Source organism: Amaranthus tricolor, chromosome 2 (genome assembly GCF_026212465.1).
Source record: "Amaranthus tricolor cultivar Red isolate AtriRed21 chromosome 2, ASM2621246v1, whole genome shotgun sequence".
Taxonomy (NCBI): domain Eukaryota; kingdom Viridiplantae; phylum Streptophyta; class Magnoliopsida; order Caryophyllales; family Amaranthaceae; genus Amaranthus; species Amaranthus tricolor.
The window spans coordinates 9368165-9381593 of NC_080048.1; the positions used below are offsets into that span (position 1 = coordinate 9368165).

Below are 13429 nucleotides of genomic sequence, written 5' to 3' on the forward strand. Positions count from 1 at the left end.
CCTTTTGTACCATTGCCTTGGAGATTGCTTCAACCCATACAATGACCTCTTCAATCTACACACATGATTCTCCTTACCGGCTACCTCAAAACCTTCCGGTTGCTTCATAAAGATTTCTTCTTCAAGCTCACCGTGAAGAAAAGCCGTTTTTACATCCAATTGATGTAACTCCAAATCCTCCATCGCCACCAAAGCAAGCAATGCCCTTATAGAAGAGTGTTTCACCACCGGTGAGAAAACCTCTTGAAAATCAACACCCTCAATTTGAGAGTATCCCTTTGCAACTACCCTTGCTTTGTAGATGGGAGGAATATCACTAGAAGGACCCTCCTTCCTCTTGAATATCCACTTGCACCCCACAATTTTCTTTTTCTTTGGTGCAACAACGATATCCCAAGTTCCATTCTTTGCAAGAGACTCCATCTCTTGCTTCATAGCAATCAACCACTTGCTTGAGTCATTTGAGGCCATAGCCTCCTTGTACGTACTTGGTTCATTTAACCCTTCGACTTCGCTAGCAATGTTGAGAGCATAAACCAAATAATCACACTCTTCAATATACCTCCTTGAAGCCACGATCTTCAATCTTTGCGTAGTTGTGGACAAAGGAGGAGACCTTTTTTGAACATCATCATAATTTTTCTCATCATCAATATTAGAAGGTTGAACCTCCACTTGTGCATCATCATTTACATCATTATCAAAAGTTTTTTCAACACTAGATACAAGCATGCTATTTTCATCAAAAACAACATCTCTAGAAACAATTATTTTCTTTGATTCATTACACCACACCCTATACCCCTTTACACCCACTCCATATCCCACAAAAATACCTTTTCTAGCCCTAGGTTCTAACTTACCATCATTTACATGAATATAAGCTGGACAACCAAAAATCCTAAGACTAGAATAGTTTACCGGAGTGTTGTACCACACTTCTTGTGGCGACTTGAATTTCAAGGCGGTATGAGGTGAACGGTTGATCAAATAACATGCCGTAGCCACCGCTTCGGCCCAAAATTGCTTCCCCAAATCAGCTTGTTTTAGCATGCATCTAGCCCTTTCCAACAATGTTTTATTCATCCTCTCCGCAACACCATTTTGTTGAGGACGACCTGCAAAAGTTCTATGTCTAACAATACCTTCATTAGAACAATATTTGAGAAATTTATTATCAACAAATTCAAGACCATTGTCGGTTCTTAAGGTCTTGATGCTCCTACCGGTTTTCTTTTCAATCATCTTCTTCCATTCCAAGAAGACATCAAACACTTCATTTTTATGTTTTATAAAATAACACCAAACTTTCCTAGAGAAATCATCAATAAAGGTCAACATGTAACTACAACCACTAAGGGAGGGCATTCGAGAAGGCCCCCACAAATCGGAATGGACATAATCTAAAATTCCCTTAGTGTTGTGAACGGCGGGTTTGAAACTAACTCTCTTGTGTTTCCCATAAACACAATGTTCACAAAAACCAAGGTTCCCAAATTTCTTCCCATCAAATAAACCTTGTTTAGAGAGTTCAAACATACCTCTTTCGCCCATGTGACCAAGCCTCAAATGCCAAAGTTTGGTGTCATGATCGGACATTGTGTTTGTGGATACATTTGCCGAGCCAAGAATGGTTGAACCTTGAAGAGCATACAAACTCCCATTCAACCTATCCTTCATAACAACTACTGAGCCTTTAGCAACTTTCATAACTCCACCTTCACAAGTGATTCTACACCCGATCTTATCAAGAGTACCCAAAGACAAAATATTCTTTTTCAACCCCGGGACATACCTTACATCGGTTAAGGTCCTCACAATCCCATCAAACATCTTCACTCTAATGCTCCCAACCCCAACAACCTTACAAGTAGTGTTGTTTCCCATGGTAACATTTCCCCCATCAACACTTTCAAAAGTATAGAAGAAAGTTTTGTTGGGATTCATGTGGAATGTGCACCCCGAATCAAGAATCCATTCATTATTATCTTTGTACTCATGAGTGGCAACAAGAACATCACCATCATCACTATCATTCACATAACTAGCATTAGCATTGTTAGTTCCTTCCCTAGCCTCTTCCTCATTTTTCTTTTTTAACTTCCAACAATCCTTCTTGATGTGGCCCTTAAGCTTGCAATAATTACAAGTTTTATTTTTATTTGGCCTAATGGACTTGGACCTCCCTTTACCCTTGTTTCCACTCCCACTAGTGGAACCTTTCTCTTGTGGCCTCCCTCTCACAAACAACCCATCACTAGCATTGCTTTGTGACTTTTGTGATAATTATGAATCAATAAGGTCCCTTTGTGTTAAGGCACTCTTCACATCATCACTACTCAAATTATCTCTACCATAAAGTAGAGTTTCTCTAAAATTTTTATAAGAAGGGGGTAGAGAACATAAAAGATAAATTGCCAAGTCTTCATCATCAAGATTGACATCAATGTTTTGCAAATCCATAACAATGGAATAAAACTCATCTAAGTGAGGTTTCAAAGGTTTACCTTCCTCCAAGCGTAAATCGTAGAGTCTACTTTTCAAAAGTAGCCTATTGGTAACACTCTTGGCCATGTAGAGTGATTCCAACTTCTCCCATATACTCTTGGTTGTTGTTTCTTTAACAACCTCTCTTAGAACTTCATTGGAAAGGCATAATTGAATTGCCGATAATGCCTTAGTGTCTATCTCTTCCCATCTCGATGCGGACATTCCTTCCGGCATCTTATCTACACCATCAATGGCCTTATGCACACCATTTTGGATCAAAATGGCTCTCATTTTGACTTGCCATAAGCCAAAATTTACATTTCTATCAAACTTCTCAATGTCGAGCTTCATTGTAGTCATGATTCTCAAATCATAATTTCTTAAAACTCCGTAAAAACAACTTGGCTCTGATACCAATTGAAAATGATCGCCAAAAACGTTACGATGCTAAAACAAACAACAATTAACAAAATAAAGTTTGACAATGTAACTAAAAGGACACAAGGATTTAAGGAGGTTCACCCAATGATGGCTACGTCCCCCGTGGTGTGTAGTTTCTGTTTATATTATATCAAAAGAATACAAACAACACTTCTTAATGAAGAATTACAATTGAGATAGAGATAAAACAAAAGAGGCTATGTGTTTGGCTTAGGGGTTGTGTTTGATGTGTTTGATGTGTGAGTATGAGAGCCCTATTTATAGTAATAGGTACATGAAGATGAATAGCTCACTTGAATACATAGTTAATATTGAGTAATGAATACTATGAAATAACTCTACGGATTTGAAAGGTCGAAAACAAGCATCCCATGCATATCAGAGGATCCGCTCGACCGGATCAGAGAGCTCGCTCGGTCGAGCGAGTATCAGCCAAAACTGGGGCATTCTGTCTGACCACTCGACCCACCAAAATGGCTCGCTCGGTCGAGCGAGTGGGTCGAGCGACCTTACAGATTCTTCTGTCAAAATCTTGATCGAGCATACACAAACCAAACCCTTTCATTTTCTTCATTAATCTTCATTAACACCCATAATTCTTCATGAATACTCCACACATAATTACACCTATTTAGTTACCACCATCCAAGAGTCACACTCCTGAATTCAACCCTTTAATGTGCACTCAAGTCACACACTACCATTCATAACAACAAATAAAACACATCAAAATGAGAAAGGATAATTTTTTTAAGGAATGGAGGGAGTACTATATTTATAAGAATTAGTCTAAACTCTAATGTTATACATATGCATTCTATTTATTTCTAATAAGATGCATGGAAGGAACATGTTTTTATTTTTCTTTGAATACTCGTTACTTATTTATATTTTGAATCCATAATAAATACATAAAACATACTACTAAATTATTTATGATGAAAATATGTAAAACAATAGATAAATATCCATTGGTGGAGAAATGTATTGTTGTATGTAGTCCTCATTATGTTATTCACGTCTTTCCCTTTATCTATAAAATAGATAAATATTTGAAAAAGTTCAAGGAGAATGATAAAATACAAATACAATCTTATATCCACATACCTTAGGGAACAATAATTAAAATATACCACAATTGAGTAATCAATAAGACTAATGCTCAATATTTCTTTATAAAATATTTCAAAACACAAAAATATATTAATATACGCGTTTAATAATTCTCTTTTACTCATAACATATGACTCTTATGTATCAAATCTCGTGACAATTTATTTACATGATAACACTAGAACTTTACTCCAATCCACCACATAAATATTTGAAAATAAATATTGCATTATTAATATAAAAATTGAAATAGTTTTTTGTTAAAAGGAGTAGGTCGTATCAATTTTTTTATATGATAGTCAGGCTAGAAAGAGATAAATGAAAATCAAATTCAAATCTCGTCTAAAAAATATGATACTTGCTATCATGGAAAAAATGCTCATCATCTTCAACTTAACAAGTGCAAGGCAAGTTGAGATCCAAAATGGTAATATCATCAACACCATTTTCAGAATTGCAAGCATTAGAAGCAACACTACTATTGTTGCCCAATGATGATCCCAAAAGATGAGATCTTTTATGCCCACCAAGAGCTTGACCCGACCCAAATACTTTTAAACAAAATGGGCATTCAAAAATCTTTTTATTATCCTTGTTTGAAATTACTTCTTGCAACCCCTTTTTAGTTTGTGCCCTCTTTCTTTTCTTACAACTCAAGCTCTTGAACCTTTCTTTCTGAGTCACCCGAGCACTTGACTCGGCCGAGTCATCTTCCACTGATCTCACTACTCTAACCCATACATCCCTTGAAAGCATCATTAAGCAGAGTGCAACCTCTTCATCTTGACTAGTCTCAGATATTGAACTCACCAGAGTTGACTCAGTCATTGAGTCAGACTTGGTCATCCATTTCCTAGCTAACATTGACTTCTTGAGTTGTTTCCGAGTTAGATTGTGAGTTAACTCAGTCTCGCTCTCCCTGTCTTGAACTACTCCTGACCCTTCATCAAACAACTGATGAGCCTCTGATCCGCGTTTACTGATCAGAGACTGGATTGACTCTGATTCAGACTCAGACTTATGTGGAGGTTTTTTCTTAAGAGCTAGAGGAAAAGCGGCTAAGTGGGACCTCATATGACCACCCAAAGCTCTACCATTTAAGAATACTTTGGAACAAAGCTTACATTTGTGCCTTTCCATTACACAACTTTTATTCACAATTTAGGTTTCTCTCTCTAGAGTCTAAGACTTTTTCAGGATATGAAGTTGAAGTTGAAGTTGAAGTTGGAGAGGTTCTAAGTGTCAAGTGCTAAAGAAAAAGAAGGAGTTGGAAGCAAGCAATCTCCACCAAAATAGGACCCTGTCATGTATCACATAAACCCATTTATTACTGATTCCATTTTTTACCATTTAGGAGTGTTGTATACTTTTTCAAATTAATTACTATTAAATCATCAGGATTTGTTTCCTAAATAAAATTATTGTAACTTTTTATTATAAAAATACTAGTATCTCTTATGCTATTTATGATATTAATATTTGTTTATAATGTTGAAAAATTGTGAAGATATGCTATCAAAATATATTAATTAGAAAATTATTATTTTAACCTTTCTCTTTTATTATTTTTATTTATTTTATATGGAAATTTCATTATGTTCTTTTATTTAGTTTTATTCCTTTTTAGAATCAAATCATACATATAATACAATCATAGGAATACAAGATTACAAGCTAATAAAAGAACTATAAAATTAAAAATTTCATAATTTTAGAATATTTTGCCACATGAAATGCTTTAGCGGGAAATTAATGTTGACATGACAATTTATTTTGAAAACCTATTTTAGTCTCGATTATATGATAATATCTTTAACTAAATTTGATTACTTTTTAAATTTAAGTTAATACTAAATATTATGTTAATTTTTAAATTTAACATAAAATTTGAATCTTTTGTGTGACAAAAAATACATTTACAATATAGGTTAAAGTTTTCAATTTGCATTATACTTTCCTATGATATTATTAAATAAAAATTTTAAATAGCTAAATGTAGCTTTTTTTCCACTATAAAATTAAACATATTTACTGTTTTTTTACTCTCTCCATTCTTTTTTATTCTTCCCGTTTACTTTTTGCACAGTTTTTAAAGTAATTTTCGAGTCTCAATATCTTTAAATATGCAATATAAAAAATTATAAAAAATATATGATAAAAAAGTATACATTAAGACAAATCCAACGAGACACATGAATATATTTTATCTTTAATAAATCTCTAAAAACCATAATTACATTTTTATCTCCTTAAAGTTGAATATTCCAATGAATGAGAAGAATATTAGAGAATGAAGGGAGTATTACGCATTTTATTCTTTTCTCATAATCTCCTACATGGTTATATTATATACTAGTATAAAAATTCGAATGCACGAATTTGTTAGTATAAAAGTATATATAAATATAAATTTAAATAGAGATGCATTAATTAATTAAAGTTCTCATACTTTTTAAGGCAAAATCTGGGTAATTTTCCTACGACATTATCATTATGATTTTTTCTCATTCTCAAAATAATTTATGATTATCATGTATCTTTTGCTTCTTGATGAATATTCTTATGTAGCTTAAATTATATAATAATATTTTAAGAAAATTTAAGAGAACGTATTTTATTGTGATATGGCAATTCACTAGCTATAAGAATGCCATGTGAAATTTTACAGTGTTTTTATTAGATTGTATGATTAAATTAATTATCGAATTTTTATGAAAAAATTTCAACTTAATAAATATATTTTATAACATCATTTTTTAAAAATCACGTTTTGATATATTAATATTAAAAATCTCGTGGATTACACGAGATTTTATACTAATATAATTAAATAAAGAAACAGTTAGAACATGTATCAATCTTATAGGATAAAAAATATTACTCTTTCTCTCTTCTGTAGAAAAAAAAATAGTTATTGGATTATAATAAAAGTTTTTCTGAATACTTTTTATTAGCCAATAATAAACATCTTAATAAATAAAATTAATTTGATTGATTTACAAAATCTTATCAAATAACATCATATTTGCTAAATTTTCTACCTTATTCATCAATTAAGTCACACATTATCTTTTAATGATTATTGAAATACTATCGGATAACACACATATCATTTAGGTTACAAAATTTTCATTGCATTCATATATTATAAAAAAATATTTTTTTTTAATAAATCATAACAAGAAAATATTACTGAAATTATTTTATTTAAATAATTTTGGAACTTTTTTTGATGAATATTTCATAAATAGTTTATTTGGAGATTTTTGTGTTATTTGATGATAATTTTTATTTTGATTATAAATATTTTTAAGGTTTTCTATTATTATTTTTATTATTTATATAATTTTGAGAATAAATTTAATATAGACTTATTACAGAATATTTTTACTCTACACTAATTCTTATGGATTTTCTACCTTATTATTTTTGTTATTTGATAATAATTGTTATTTTGAGTGTCAATCTTTTTTATAGTAGGTAGTTTATAAATATTTATTCACTTAAGAATACATTCTGTTTTTTTAAAAGGCAACTAATAATTTACTTATAAAAATATCATACTGACATTTACAAGAGTCAAGAGAGTAACAATTGATCAAATACATAACAATTTTAATAAAATAAAATTCTATATAAAAAAAGTCACGATCATTATAAAAGTGATTTAACACTGAAGTCTTCTATGTATCACATTACTATTAGATACAACCTCCTCCGAGGGGTCTTTAGATATGTTGTAGGTTTAAAATAAAGATAAGTTTAATACTATAGATTATATTAGCTGAATTGACACTCATGATATCATCATATGTCTTTTTACCATAAAATTGATAATAAGACTCCATAATCTTACTAATAAGAGACTTTAAAACCCAATACATGAATAAATCAGATCTAATAAATAAATAAAATAACTCTATAATATAGAAATAATACTTTCTATTTAATTTTAAAAAACACTTTTGGATCATTTATGCTTATGAAGCTAGTAAAATAACTCATTTGTTGTTATGCGATTTAATTCTTATAGATTATTTATGATTGGTATTCAATGTAAAATCATTAAATTATTAATAAACTTTTTCTAATTTTAATACTCATCTATCAGTTTATAATTTTACAATCATAACATATATTAAAAGAACTGTAAAATTACAAATGACAACTTTTAAGAGCTTTGCCAAAACTCTTTTTTTTAACATGCTAATGTTGTAAGAAAGCCTATAACTTAGGGGTTCTTACAAGCTCTTAACAATGAACAAAGGAAAGAACAACGGAGGTGAATGAGAGGGAAGGAATGTCAAATAGAAAGGAGTAGATTTTTGTTGTTTTTGTATTAATTTCGAAACAAAAGGCAAAGGAAACGATAAATGACTAACTCAATACTCACTATAAATCCATGTAGCAAGTAAGGAGGCTCTTAAGGCACAAGTGTATTCGCCAATTACACTAAGCATAAAAACTTTTGCAAATACGACTCTAATCCAAGAATCATAGAAACAACGAGATTTGAAACAAAGTTGTTTCGAGTTTTTCTTTATCATTAATTCACTGAATAAAAACGGAGTACAATCTGAAATATATATAAAGAAAAGCAAAAACGAAAAATAATTACTGAAATAAACTAAGGAAGCCATGGGGGAAGAACCGGTCATAACTGTTTGGTGGTTACCAAAAGTGGCCAGTTGGTAAACCACTAGGTAACCGCCTCCCATGTGTCCATTTGGTGAGTAACTCCTTATGTAACTTCCGTCCCATGATTTCCTACTTACAAAAACTGAAAATAACTACTAGTAACTTACAAAAACCGAAAATAACTAACGAAAAACTAACTAAGATTTCTAGTAATTATTATTATTTTTGCAAATAGCTACTTTAGCTAACTTTGACTAAAAAGGACTTTGAAGATGATGGTGTTAAGCATGCATTCCACAAGCCCAAAATTGTTTGAAGCTTATCTGAAATTTCGACCTTATTTTCGTGCCTTGTATTGGTCTTCATCTTTGTCTTCTTCTTGATCTTGTACTTTCGTACTTGCATAACGACTTCTAAAAATACTTAAAGTAAAATGACGTTTTAACTAAACAACTAACATTTTAAACATAAAAGGGTAGACTCAAATAAACACAAACTGAAAGTTAGTAAATAAAATTAAAAGCTAGATAAAGACATGAATTAAAGATGGTCTTTGAAAGGTGGATTGAAAGATTGCTTGTTGTGTGAGGAAGGTTTGCCTATGCCAACATTGTTGAGGATGAACATTACAAATAAGATTGAGTGATGGCTTGGTCTAATCCACGCGAAAGCTGCTCTTGTATGATGTTGTTGATGTCTTTGGATAAAACAAGCCATGAATAAAATTTCCTCCGAATTTTGAAATATTTGTGGACCTTGATTTGCAACAACTAATTTAGTTGGCATGGCATTGTATTTGAAATTTGGCAACTCTGGAATTTTGTTTTTAAAAAAGTGATTACATAACAGCTGATAAAAATATAATGTAATGTTTTATGAAATCTTTGATTGAACTATAAATTAGCAATGATATGTTTATTTATGGAAAAAAATAGATTACAAATTATAATAAGTATGACATTCAATTTTAACAGTTTTTATTTATTATTGAAACATAATAAATAGTGTAGCAATCTTACAGTGCAACAATGATTATTTAAAATTAATTCTTACAATTTAGCCTTTATTAGCAGTATCTAATTATGGAAATGATTTACATAATCTTTTACACAAAAATTTATTAAGACGTAAAACAAGTAACAACATTAATATTGCTAATTTAAAATTAATATTGCACAGGATTTTGCTACGGTGTATTGTGATAGTCTAAGTGCCATTTGCTTAGCTAAAGATCAAGTGCACCATGATCGACCAAGCTCATTGATGTCAGGTATCATTTCTTGTGTACTAACAAGAGGGTAAAGGTAAAGAAGATCGGGAACGCTGACAACCCAACTGATTTCTTTACTAAGTCTGTTCCATTTAGTAAGTTTAAACATTGCTTAGACTTGCTAAATATTGATTACTATGTGATGTAGTAGGCCCTTAGGGGCGATGTTGGGGAGCTTCTGTTGGAGGCATGGTTGGCCTTAAGGTGGAGCTTGCCTAGGGCTTGTGATGCAGGTGGAGCATTATGAGTGTAACAGACTCAAAATTTTTAATCTTAATCTTTCGATTAATTATTCTGAATTTTCAATTCAAATCTCTAATCCTTTGGTTGTCCATTTCAAACCATCTTTAATTCCTAAACCTTTTCCGATTTTGTAATTTCTTTGAAATATTAAACTTTAAAATATTATTTTGTTTAAAATCTTTTTATAAGCACTAAAATTTTATATTTTTTTATTTTACCGTACGAAAAGTAAAATTTTATTATTATATTCACAGTTTTGTAAAGCGTTACGTTTTAACTTTCTTCCTATTACTACTTATTATTTTAACCTTATGACATTGATTTAATTATTTTGTACATAAAAATGAGTCGTATTTTTATTATTAAATTTAAGTATAGTTTAAGTAAAATTTTCTAAGTAAACTACATATTTTCATGATCAAATTTACCCATTATTTTAAAGTATATTCACTTGTACATACTAAAACAAAAATTTGATGAACCAAAATCTTTTCTAAGTAACCCATGATGTTCAACACTTACACAAGCTATCACCATTTCCTTACACAAGCTAACCTTCTTCTATACTCCAAACTCTTACATATTCACTTACACACTCCAAATTCTTACACATTCACTTACACACTCCAAATTCTTACACATTCACTTACACACTCCATCTTTTACACATTCACATACGCACTCTAAATCACTTACACAAGTTAACCTTCTTCTATACTCCTAACACTCTTTTTCATACAATCTAATGAACTACAAAGTTGCCCAAATCCATTATGAATACCCCCTTAGCCATGAGATCACTTACACCACCATCATCAAATCATTCTAACATTCTTTCTTATATTTTCACTTCAATAAAATCTTACTACATTAATACCTTTATTATTAATTGAAGAAATTCAAGAACATGCAGCTTAGAACACTCTTTATTTAGTTTAAATCATCATCATTACGAAGCATTATTGGGTTATTACTTTGGGTACTTAATGTATCATTAGTTTTGGAGTTTAGATTTAATTATTTTGGGAGCTTAGAAGATCATCATTATTTTGCGAGTTTCGATTAATTGTCTTTGGAGCATTATTATCTATCTTGGAGGGTCTTATTTCTTATTATTTTCCTAATTAGTATGTACTTCGTACTAATCTTTGGTGTTAGTATGGTATAACTTCTTACCATCTATTTTTGTGGAATTTTATATTGTATTTACTTTATTATATGCAAAGTATGAAATATGCTGATATGTTTTTGTAACACCCCGTAATTTATTGGGTTAAAAAATAAATAAAATATAATAAAATAAAGTATAACAAACTAAAATAAATAAGTAATATTAAATTATATTATTTTACCTAGTTAATTATAAGAAATAAAGTAAGTTTAATTTTAACGGTAATGAGTTTTATCGCGTACGATGTTATCGCGTGACGTTTCTTTGCTGTTTTAACAATAATATAATAATTACTTAATTAATTAACAAAAAAAATTTAAATAAAAAAAAATTGAAGGTTGGCCGGTTGTGTGGGCATGGGAGGAGTCTTGTAATTCCTCTCATAATTGTGTATTATGGCACAATTATGATCTTTGTTTTAAATTGCCTCTTAATTTATAAGCTCCTTGGATTTTCATAGCCATTTCAATTGTTTCAAGAGCTGACAAAAAATTCAGAAAAATTCTTCTTTGCTTCCTCTTGTTTCGGCACTTCATAAGAAAAAAAAAATTTCTTGTTGTTCCATCCAATCTTTTGATCAAAGGGTAAGTTTGATTGAATTGTTAATTATAGATTTTATATACAATATATTTTATGTATGATGATATCCTATGACTTATAGGAGGATTGAATATTTTTCTTTTATATATGAAAATTTTCTCTAATAATCCTTTAATAAACTATAATTTGTTAAAAAGATTAAGAAAAGGAACTTCATGATCAATATTCTTTAACAAAATTTATATTTGTTATAAGAATTAAGTATTTAAAGTTATATTGAAATTTAAATAAATTTCTTATGGTCTATTTTCTCTAACAAAATTTCAATTTGTTACATGAAATTTAAATGGTATGAATCAAGTAATGTAGTCATCCAAGAGTTTAAAAATCCTTTAACAAAATTTGATTTGTTTGAAAGATTGTGTATATATATATATATATATATATATATATATATATATATATATATATATATATATATATATATATATATATATATATATATATATATATATATATATATATATATGTATATATATATATATGTGTATATATATATATATATGTATATATATATATATACATATATATATATATACATATATATATATATATATATATATATATATATATATATATATATATATATATATATATATATATATATATATATACATATATATATATATATATATATATATATATATATATATATATATATATATATACATATACATATATATATATATATACATATACATATATATATATATATACATATACATATATATATATATATATATATATATATATATATATATATATATATATATATACATATATATATATATATATATATATATATATATATATATATATATATATATATATATATATATATATATATATATATATATATATGTCTTGATTTAAAAGGGTGAATTGGTTTTGTAATTCTCTACAAAATTTAATTTGTTAAGAGAATTAAGTATTTAATTTAGTTATCATAATTTATGAAATTGTAAGTCTCTTGAAGGATTTTGTGAATGTGACCTTGCTAGAGTTATTTTGGTCATGAGATTTAAAAAGGGTTGATAATGTATATATAAAATAATAATAATAATGAAATTTATATATATATATATACATATATATATACATATATATATATATATACATATATATATATATACATATATACATACATATATATATATATATATATATATATATATATATATATATATATATATATATATATATATATATATATATATGTATTCGGGCAGCAGCTGTTCTGTCTCGATAAAGGTGCCGATCCGGAAACGTTAGTCGTGTTCCGTTGTTTTATGTACCGATGCGTTAAAACTCGTTAAACGCTTAAAATAATTAAAAATAGTAATTGGATGTTAGAAATTATGAAATTTGGTACCCAAGGTAATTGACGCGTTCCGAACGCAACGGCGAAGTCGGATTTTTCATTTGAATTTTCTAAACTGTCCAAATCGATCATTTAAGTTTCT

The 13429-nt window shown here is 29.0% G+C and overlaps 1 protein-coding gene across 1 annotated transcript; it reads right to left on the reverse strand.

Moving 5' to 3' along the window:
* Positions 1–4199: 4199 nt before the first annotated feature.
* LOC130806513 (zinc finger protein ZAT9-like) lies at positions 4200–5232 on the reverse strand. Its single transcript, XM_057671635.1, has one exon. The coding sequence runs from the start codon at positions 5182–5184 to the stop codon at positions 4438–4440; it is 747 nt and encodes a 248-aa protein (XP_057527618.1). The 5' UTR covers positions 5185–5232; the 3' UTR covers positions 4200–4437.
* Between the last annotated feature and the right edge of the window lie 8197 nt (positions 5233–13429).

What these genes read in the sequence shown, in the direction of transcription:
- LOC130806513 (XM_057671635.1), bottom strand. Translation starts at nt 5,184, where the DNA reads ATGGAAAGGCACAAATGTAAGCTTTGTTCCAAAGTATTCTTAAATGGT.